General features: G+C 41.5%; 1 protein-coding gene and 1 long non-coding RNA gene across 2 annotated transcripts in view; one reads left to right on the top strand and one right to left on the bottom strand.

Moving 5' to 3' along the window:
• Positions 1 to 619: 619 nt before the first annotated feature.
• On the bottom strand, positions 620 to 1,226 carry LOC111743817. The gene is made up of 2 exons (XR_002781892.1): positions 1,175 to 1,226; positions 620 to 722 (listed from the first exon to the last, which is right to left on the bottom strand). It is a non-coding gene; the product is annotated as an uncharacterized LOC111743817 (long non-coding RNA).
• Positions 1,227 to 5,839: 4,613 nt separating this feature from the next.
• Positions 5,840 to 10,688, top strand: part of RECK (reversion inducing cysteine rich protein with kazal motifs) — a 63,821-nt gene continuing 58,972 nt past the window's right edge. The window contains exon 1 of the mRNA XM_011366296.2: positions 5,840 to 6,000. Coding sequence (XP_011364598.1) covers positions 5,901 to 6,000 — 100 coding nt within the window. The 5' untranslated portion in view covers positions 5,840 to 5,900. The remainder of the gene's footprint in view (positions 6,001 to 10,688) is intronic.

A 10,688-nucleotide genomic window follows, 5' to 3' on the forward strand; every position in this document is an offset into this window, starting at 1 on the left:
TGTTGACTTCTTGAATTCCAAGCTCCAGCTCATTCCTTAGATTTGGGAAATTCTTGTCCATTATTTGTCTGAAAATGCTTTCTGTCCCTGCTCCTTTTCCTCGCCTTTGATAATGCCCATTATTCTTATGTTTTCTCTCCGTGTGGTATCAGCTAGTTCTTGTATTTCTCTTTCATTATTGTTCATTCTTCAGTTTCTCTCTTTCTTCTGATTTATTTCTAGATTTCTGTCTTCGATATCACTGATCCTTTCCTCCAGTTGGTTGACTCTATTTCCCAAGCTTGTTATTTCATTTTTTCAACTCTTGCAGTGTGTTTTTTTTTTATCTCCAGAAGATCTATTCTGTTCTTTTTGAAGGTTTCAATCTTCTTGCTTTGCTCATCTATTTGTTTTTTCAATTCCTAAAATTATTGAAATGACTCATTTCAGAACTCACTGAGTTGTTTCAGAAGTACCACCCTGAATTCTCTGTCATTTAAGTTGCATATTTCTATGTCTGTAAGCTTATTTTCTGGAGATTTTTTCTCTTTCTTTCTGAGATGTCTTATCTTGGTTGTTTATGGTGTTTAATGGACTATTTCTAAGCCTTGGCATTAATGGAAGTGTATTCTGCTGTTTATCCAGAAAGAAAATTTATTATATAAAGGTCCCTCTTTAGCCTGTTGCCTAGAAGGCAATTTTCTTTTGGTTTCCAGTATGTGGCATCTAAGCTTCTTGGATCCCTGCTTTATATATAGTGTTAATAATGCCTTTTTTTTTCTTATAGATATTTAATCGCTCTCACTACTCTCAGTCTCATTCCATGTCAGTGTTATCGACATTTTCGGTTGCGTTTGCTCAGATTCCCCTGAGGCTCTGTGGTGTTCAGTCTTAGAGGGTATGCGGGGAGGGGACCTCTGGGTTGGGGGTTGGGGGCTGCAGCTCAGTCTCGGTTTTGTAACCACAGTTGATAAAAATCAAGTGTTGTTTCTCTGCCGTCCAGCTTCTCTGCTTTCTGCCCTGATGACTGGGCGCTGCTGCCCGCTGCATGGAGCTCACTGATTTCCGAGGCAGGGCTGTTCAGGGAACTCGCCACACCTTCTCACCTCCCCCTTCTCCTACAGGGAGCTCCGCAGCTGCAAGAGACAGCTTCTTTATTTCTTCCAGTCCACAGCCCGACACCCAGGGTTCTGACCTATGGTAGCTCTTATGAGGTGATCCCACGCTCAGACATGCTGGTGTGAAGTTTGGGTGTTTTTTGTTGAGTTTTAGATGTTCAGCTTACTGTTGTTTCAAGGGGAGAGATCTGGCGATGTCTCTCACTCCACCATGTTTCTCCAAACTCTCAACTTAGTTTTTTAAGAGCAGTTTTAGATTCACCATGAAGTCAAGCAGAAAGTACAGAGATTTCCCATACACTCCCTGTTCCCACACATGCACAGCTTCCCCTACTATCAACATCCGGAACCAGAGTGGTACCTTTGTAACAATCAATGAACCTACATTGATACATCATTACCCAGAGTTTATAGTTTAATTAGGGTTCACTCTTGGTGTTGTATATTCTATGGGTTTGGACAAATGTATAATGACATGTATCCTCCATTATAGTGTACGATTCACTGCCTTAAAAATCCTCTGTGCTCTGCCTCTCATCCCTATCTCCCCCCAATGTCTGGTATCCACTAATCTTTTTACTGTCTCTGCAATTTTGCCTTTTTCAGAATGTCATATAATTGGAGTTATGCAGTATGTAAGCTTTTCCGAGTGGCTTCTTTCACTTAGTAATATACTTTTTAAGTTTCCTTCATAAATTTTCATGGCTTAATAGCTCATTTCTTTTTAGCACCAAATAGTATTCAATATCCTGGATGTACCACAGCTTATTGATCCACTTACCTACTGAAGAACATCTTGGTTTCTTCCAAGTTTTGGCACTTGTGAATGAAGCTGCTGTAAACACCTGTGTGCAGGTTTCAGTATAAATGTAAGTTTTCATGAGTCAATATCAAAACAGAAATTTCTCGGTACTTCTTTTCCAAGATAGTATCTTCATTTAAATAAAGAATAGTCTATGATTTCAAGATGAGCTATGTCAAAAACCACGACACTTTGCAACCTACTCATTTTATGAATCAGGGTATTCTCTACAGAAGGCAACCAAAACAAAATACTGAAATAAATTAGAAGCTGAAACTGGTGTGATAACATTATCATCCTTAACTACAGATCTCATGTTTTTGTGTTCATCAAAATCTCATTCATTATCTTTGTACTAAGTAATTATTATAAATTTGAATTTAAATGTAGCAATAAAACACAACTTTCTTCTATTTTATAGATCAGAACAGTGTAAGATTTTGTTGAAAAAGAATTTCACTACTAAAAAATAAAAATTACATTTTTTAAGTTTGAAAATTACTGATATAAATTGGCAAGGAAAGCAGAAAATGGGGACAAATATTGTACTCATAGGCTCGTCTTTAGAGGGCTCACTGTAGGCTGGCAGGATATTGTACCAGCATCTCAGGCTGAGGGTCACAGTACTAAATTTTATGATCTGTTGGTGTTGGATGTCTTGGGGTAGGGCTTCTCTTACTCCTGTGAGATCTCAATATAGGGATCAATGGGGATATCAGATACACTGATTCTGCTCCAAGGCACAGGGATCCTTTGCTCTCTAAGGCCATACTCCAGTTATTAAATTAACAGTGAACGTGACAGCAGTTAGAAAATGTTTTCTCTGGCCAGGCAGTTGCTTCCATGCAACAACATTTAGAAGAATTGCACAAATCTTTGATGGATAGCGAGCTGTCTCTGCAAGTCCCCTTCTTCCTTAATGACTAAAACTTAATCTCAATCAATTCAGTGGGGCCTCAGCTTAGTCCAAGTCTCCCCCCAAACCCCTCCCTAGTTTTGAGAGGAGTATATAGAGCCAAACTGGGACTGAGGAAGAAGGCAGGACATCTGGTCCTCAGTTGTCATCATCAATCTCTGTTAGCACCTACATTCTCATCTGGCATCCAGTTGTATAGACTGTGCAAATAACAGCTATAGCCCCGTCATTTTGACCTTGAGGCCTCCTCAAGCACTCAGTTCTCTATCAACTCCTGCCTTTCCCATCTTGAAGGGCACAGAAAACATTCAGCTATTCTTCTGTAACACTCTAGGTGGAAAGAAAGGAATAGGTCTTATTTGTAGCCATTTCCACTCTGCACTTACATCATGCTGAGTACAGGGGAATTTTATGAGGCGTGTCACTTTCCTGAGCTACATGGGAAGTGAGGCTCAGATTTCCTCTTATTTTGTATTCTCAAGACTTTCTGTCTTTCATGTCTCACCCCACTGCATCCCCCTACAAGGGGGATGTCTCCTCCAGTGGCTGCTGTATGTCATAAGAGTTACCTGGAAATAAAGTCATTTCTGATTCTATAGCTTACAGATCTCCAAGCATTCAAGCATTTTCTTTGTGCATAAGACCTCAGATATCATTTCTGTTAGTCAACAGAGGTGAGCTCAACCACTCCTCTTATTGGGGGACTTAGAAGCTTTGAACTACAACTGGCCAGTCCTTTATCCTTTTCCTCCTTCTTCAGCCTCTCCTTCAGAGTCAATGATTTCTGAGGAGGTGGGTGAATGGTCTTTCCTTTAGGGACTGTAATGGATTGAATTGTGTGTCCCCGATCTCCCCAATTCATATATTGAGGTCCTAACCCCCAGTATCTCAGAATGTGACCCTATTTAGAAGTAGAAATTATTGCGGATGTAATTAGTTAAGTTGAGGTCATTCTGGAGTAAGGTGGGCCCCTAAATCAATGTGACTAGTGTCTACTTATAAAAAGCAGAAATTTGGACAGACATGTACACACACGCAGGGAGAATTTTGTATGAACATGAAGACAGAAATCAAGATGATGTGTAGATAAGCCAAGGATTCCAAAGATTGCCAGCAAACCAGCAAAAACTAGGAAAGAGGCATGAATCAGATTCTCCCTCACAGCTCTCAAAAGGAACCAGCACTGCCAACACTTTGATCTCAGACTTCTGGCTTCAAGAACTCTGAGACAATAAATTCCTGCTGTTTAAGCCACCCAGTTTGTGATTCTTTGTTACAGCAGCCTAGGAAATTAATATAGGGAGCTGGTGGTCTAATGACCCATCTCCATGGCTTATAGCAATTAATCCACTTATCGAATTACGTTGGGAGTGATACCTATTACCCACATGATCGCATTTTTCCATATAGAAAACCCCTTATAGGCCTCCCTTATGACATTTTCTGAGGTGCACAGAGCTAAGGAGAGCAATTATCCCATTTTGCCTGGGACAAATGAAATTCCTGGACATGGGACTTTCAATTTTAAAACTAGGACAGTCCCAGGTAAAGTAAGACGTGTCGGTCACCTTACACAGAGCGCTCTTCCTGGTCAGGTCTTTCCAGGGCACAGTTGGGTCCACAGCTACCATCTTAGTTCCCTCAGTTGAGGTGGGTTTACCACAAGAATTGGGGAATTCTGGGCAGAGGAGCTACATGTTGTGACAGAAGGGTGAAAACAACTAAGAGGTCTGGAACAAGGTAAGAGATACTGAATGGATGGTGATAGGGGTGCAGGGAGGGTATGGAGAAGAAGCTGGAAAAGGTGACTGGATCCAATTGCTAAGAACTTCTGACACCATGTTAAGTAAATGTACATCATTCTATCCAGTAAGAAAAGAGGTGGCCTCTCAGAGAGTTTGAAGCAAGAGGGTTGTCATCAGAGCAGATGTTTTAGAAGGATTATCATAACTGATTCATGTTTTTCTTTTGTAAACTTAAAAGAGAGACTAGATATGAAGACCTAAAAGACATACAAACCAACTTCAATATATGGACTTTGTTTGGAACTTGAAAAATTGTAAAAGTAAATTATGAGACAATAAGAGAAATGTAAACACTTACTGCATTACATATTTAATGATATTAAGGAGTTTAAATATTTTAACTGTGGTTTTGCTTTTTTTTTTTTTAAGGTAGGGGAGAAGAAAAAGGTATTAATTCAGTAACACATAGAGAGGGAGAAAGGAAAAGTGAGACAGACAGACAGACAAGAGCATGAGAGAGCGAGCGCTCTGGTAGGCCGTGGACCCTCTCAAACATTCCCCACAGTGGCTGGGGGTAAGGGGTCGAGTGGGGACTTACCTCCAAATTGTCTCTAAAAGTCTCAACCTGACTTTCAAAGCTCTCCTTATCTAGAGACACAAGCATTCCTGCCCCTCCTCCATCCAACACACTCCTTTTCCTGATAGGATTAGGTATTTAATAGTACATCAAAGACGCATTGAGGCTACATATGTCAAAGAGCGTTGGGGGTTAATCCATGCCTCCTTGTCAGGGGACCGAGTTTGCGGCAGAGCCCCTCGGATTTTAGGGGAGGCTGAGTTGTCTCGGGTGGCACGCCTTCTTTGAGTGTGAGGCAGCGTCTGAGCAGAAAGGATATTAAGAACGTCATCGAGGTACGCAAAAGGGAAACATTCCTTAGGTGCAGCCTTGGACTTTGTCCTAGTTCCCAGGCGAAACTGTAGTGTAATCTTGGGCAGCTTGGTCCCCTTTCTGATCCCATCTGCAAACCTCGGGAGGTGGTAAAGGTATTCTCAGGGCCCTTCAGTTCTGACATCCTCTGACACCCCTCTTGGAGATCGCAGGCTGAGGGGACTCCGCTGTAGAAGCGGACTCACAGATAGGCCGTAACAAAGGGCCGGGGTCGTGGGCAGGTTCCCGCCCCCAGCAGGTTTTGGAAACTCCTTGAAGCCGAGGGGCGGGGCTTGAGCGCGCCGCAGCCAATCACTAGAGGCCCAGGGCTCCGGGGCGGGGCCTCAGCGAGCAGCTCCGGCGGCCAGGCTGGGTCCGAGCATCCCGCGGCTCCGGACGGTCCGGCCCGGACATGGCGACCGTCCGGGCTTCCCCGCGAGTTGCGCTGCTGCTTCTCCTGGCCGTTGCGGGGGTCGCGGAGGTGGCAGGGGGCCTGGCTCCGGGCAGTGCGGGTGAGTAACTGCTGGAGCAGCGGTTCGGGGCGGTCCAGAGCGGCCGCCTGAGCGCTCCAAGATGGCGCGGGGCAGGGGGCGGGGGTGCGCAAGACCCCCATCCCGGCCCACGTCCGGTGACCCAGGGGCCGGAGGACCCAGCAGGCTGGAGGGGGTGCCAAGGAGGGACGAGCGAGGACCTATCTCCACCCTCGCTCTTCCTGCAGTGAAGATCTGCTGAACTAGGAGCAGTGACCCGGGTTCGAGGCCTTGCTCTGTCACCCACCAACAGGGAACCCCAGCTTGGCCCTTATCCCCTCACCAGGCTCAGGTATCTGTCGGAAAAGGGTGAAATGCCTTCCCTCAGGATCGTCACGAGGGTAGGATGGGATTTTGGAGGTGCAACTACCCAACCGCCGCCCTGACCAATTATTGTTACTTGACCCTCACCGGGTTCAGAAAGGCCGACTTTAGGCGGCGATCATTGATGGGCCCCACAGCCTGCCAAGTTCAAGTTTCAGAAAAGAATGGGTCCAAGTCTTATGCATTCGATTCTGCTGCTGTTCGCTGTGGGTGCACTGTGTATTCTAGACAGTTCTGGGCTTTGGCGAGAGACAGATTAAAAATCAGTAAACCCTGCTCACAGGGGGCTGGCAGCCTTTAGGAGAGTTTTGTTCTTGCTCTGGATGAATTAAACCAAGAGTGGACAGGAAAGGGTTCAGTGTTCATTGTCTCCCTCATGCTGGGCTTTAGGAGTTGATGTTAACTCCTGTCCGCCAGACCTCTTTGGCTAGGAGGTGGGGTCACACAGGACACAAGCAATTGGATTCAAGGCAGAAGTGTCCAGAGGAAATGAAGAGCTGTGGGTGCACAGTGGGAGAGAGATGATGTCCACCTGGGGTGGGAGGAAAATTGAGTGGTCCCCCAACTGTCCTAGATGTTAAAAGATAGCTAAGATTTACATATGCAGACATGGTGGAGCAGTGCATTGCTCACTGAAAGAGCTTACACCTAGAAAGAGCAAAATGAACCCCAACAAGGTTTTAGGGGAGTTTACAGTGTTAAAGTTGTTTTGTTTTGTTTTGTTTTTCAAAGGCAAGAAAGTATTTAAAGAAGAGAGAGAATTGTGTCAAGAACCTGGGATTAGTTAATTGTAATTGGTTCTAAATTTAGCTGTCAATTAGAGGAAATCAAAGGAGAGAAAGAGAATTCAGTGTATTCTTGGCTAAATCAGCTTACCTTTCTGGGCTCCGTTTGTCTCATTAAGTTAGAGGTTGAACTAAAGCATTTCCAGAGTTATGGTCCATAGAATACTAGTTGTGCATTCTCATCTCACAACTAGTTGGTTTTGTGAGTGACAGTAGAATGGAGTAGTTAAGAATACTTGAACAAGTTACTTAGCCTTAGTCTTTTTGTGCTTTAATATCCACATTTATTATATATAGTATCTTCTCATAGATTTTATTGTGAGAATTTAGTAAGCACTGTAATGTTAGCTATTAAATAAGTTTGGGAAACACTGCACATTATACCCCTTTCTTATAAATTCACAAAACATGTTAGATTCCCAATAAAGAGTTCAAGGTTTTCTGTGGTAAAGAAACTTGTTTGCTGGGGGAGCCAGGTAATGACCACTAAAAGGTATGGAGTTTCTTTTTAGGGTGATGAAAATGTTCTAAAGTTAGATAGTGGTGGTGGTTGCACAACTCCATGAATATAATAAAACTAACTGAATGTATATTTTAAAAGGATGAATTTCATAGTAAGTGATTGTTAATATGTATACTGAGGCATATTAAAATATTTAAGAGTTTATTTGAGCAAAAATCAATTCAAATAACTAGCGCCAAATGGGAAGTGAAAGGAGCTAGGGGAAAGACTTTCATTGAGAAGAGGTGGAAGCAAAGCAAAGGAATTATTTGATTGGCCATAGCTTAAGTGAATACCTTATTTGAGAAAGCCTTGGTAGCTATTTGTGACTTGTCCTTAGGTGTGATTTCTTAGCCTTGAGATATCATAGGCTTTGGTTTTGGTTTGCTTAAGTAGGCTACTAAGGCAATAAAGCACCTCAATCTAACGGTCTCCTGATTTAATTAATTTGACATGATTTATATCAGTAGAATTATTATAGAAAGATAGAAACTTGTTTGCTCATAGTACTCTTTTTCTTCATAACACCTAAAGCACACTTTAGAAAACACTGGGCTAGATGATTTCTGTAGGCCCTTCCAGCTCTGAAAGTCCATGACAGCATAGAATTTGCACTGTTCGATAAAAAGAAAATTTTCAAGTTTGATGTAGAAGTGAGATTTGTCCCTCTTACTAAATTCTAGGAAGCATATATTGCGTGTTTCTTTACATAAAGGACATTGAGTAATACAATGGACAAAAGCTTCCACTGTAGATTCGTAGAAAGTGTGGAAAATGTTCTTCAATCCTAAACAAAAGTTGAGAACACAATATTAAATTGTATTTCAATGAAGGCTTAGCTTGTATTTTTGCTGAGACAGTCTTCTTTCCCCTCTCTTGACCCCATCCAAGGTTGGGTACTCCTGTCTCCTGATATAAGGCTTTACAAGTCTTATCTGTTCTTAGAGATTTTTCATTCCTATTCCTTCAGGTGGAGGTGAGGGAGTGATATTACTTGCAAAGTGATTATCATCTCTTGAGAAGTTTGGCCACGCCCTCTACACTAGAGTAATACCACACTTCCTATTTCAGTGTACTTTACAGTCCTAACCGCTCCCCTGCGCCTCCGCCCCCTTCCCACACTTCTGGTGTTCTCTTTGAAGGATGGGATAGGACCTTATGCTGCAGTCACGGATGTCTGTCATGGCACCTGATAATAGCTCTGTTTCTATTTAAGATGTTTTGTAATAGTACAAAAGAGGGAAAGATGTAACATTAAGGGCTAGGTTTCAGTAAGTTGACATTTAAGGAATTATGTAATAGTCAGCCTGGAATCCTGAAAAAGAATGTAATAAATTTTAAGTTAGAAAAAGCAAACGCCTATCTGGAAGAAAGTAATAAGAAGCAGATTTCCTTCCCAAAGAAATATCTTGGCCCACACACTGTAGGAAGAGCTAGGATTGCTGGTAGACCAGGTATGACAGTTTATTCTGGTATGCTGCTAAGAGTCCCTATCTTATATCCATAGATTTAGGCAATCTTTCATTAATTATACTTTTCACTATATGCCACTTGTAGAAGAAAGTGGTATGATGTCAAGAGATGGTTTTTATATATTAAAAATGTGGATTTTAAAAGAGCAAAACATGTTACAGATGTTTATTCAAAAGTATTTATTGAGTGCTTACTATGTCACATTGTTCTAGGGTAGGATTGATGTTCTTGAGGAGCTTACATTCTTTTTTTTTTAATACAAGATATAATTTTACTTTATTATTTTTTTAAATTAAGTTTATTGGGGTAACAGTTAATACAATTATATAATTTTCAGGTGTACATTATAATTCGTCATCTATATATTCTATTGAGGAGCTTACATTTTAGTGGAGGAGAGAAAGACAATAAACAAAAAATGATTTCTGGTAGCGCTGAGTAATCTCTGAAGCAAACTAGATGATAACATAGAGAATTATGTGAGTATAGGGGGAATGCTTCTTTAAATAGTGATGACTAGCGAGGCCTCTTTTAGAATTAAAGTTCAAAACCAAGATCTGAAGATGTAGGTGCTTTCCTTAGGAAAGATGGGTAGAGACCAGAAAGTCCAGAGGCTCTAAGGAAAAAAGGAGCAGAATGAGCGAGAGAGTAGTCTAGGGCTAAATGGTGCTGAGCTTTGCAAAGAGCCACAGAAGGGTTGTGGGTTTTATGCTGTGTGCCGATAGAAACCAATAGCCTTTTAAGTAAGAGATGTGTGCTTTGGCTCCTGAATGGAAAAAAAAAAAGCAATTGTAGTGAGGAAGGAGTAAAAGCAGGGTGACTAGAAAAGCCATTGCAGTACTTGGAGCAGGATATGATGGTGACTTAGAGTAGAGTGGTGGTGGAGATAGAAGAAGAGAGATTTAAGATATATTGCTGATGGATTGGATGTGGGAAGTGGGGGAAGGAGGAATTTAAGATTTCTCATAAATTTTTACCTTGAGCAACTAAGTGAAAAATGATGCCATTTGCTGATGTTGGGAAGATGAGGAGGAGCAGAATGGAAGAGGGGTGGCAGGTGAGTCAGGAAGAGAATCAAAAGTTCTATTTTTGTATATGTTTGAGATGGATATCAGGAATAACTGCCCCAGGTTCTTTCCTTATTAAGCTAAATTTCATACCTGTCAGTAATCCATTCATCAAATATTTGTCAAGGTGTTAATAGTGCCAGACACCATGATAGGCACTAGATATAAAACTGTAGTCGAAAACAGACATGGTCTCTGTTTTCATGGGGTTTATGGTTTAGTGGGAAGTTCAGATATTAAATATCACTAAAAATATGTAATATCTACATTGCTAATACTGTGTGGTTATATTAGTACATATCTATTTATATTCTAAATCTCAAGAATATATTTGAGGAAAAAATCATGGAACTTAGTCAAGTAAGTATATAGCACATAATATGATGGATGTTGTAAAGTATCTGTAGATAACATGAAGGGGACCTCAAGACAAGGGTAGTATTAAGAGAAACATTCTGACCATGGAATATACCATTGGAAACCAGACATTGACACTCACATTTTTCTTTCTTTCTTTCT

This window comes from Pteropus vampyrus, unplaced genomic scaffold (genome assembly GCF_000151845.1).
Source record: "Pteropus vampyrus isolate Shadow unplaced genomic scaffold, Pvam_2.0 Scaffold123, whole genome shotgun sequence".
Classification (NCBI taxonomy): Eukaryota; Metazoa; Chordata; class Mammalia; order Chiroptera; family Pteropodidae; genus Pteropus; species Pteropus vampyrus.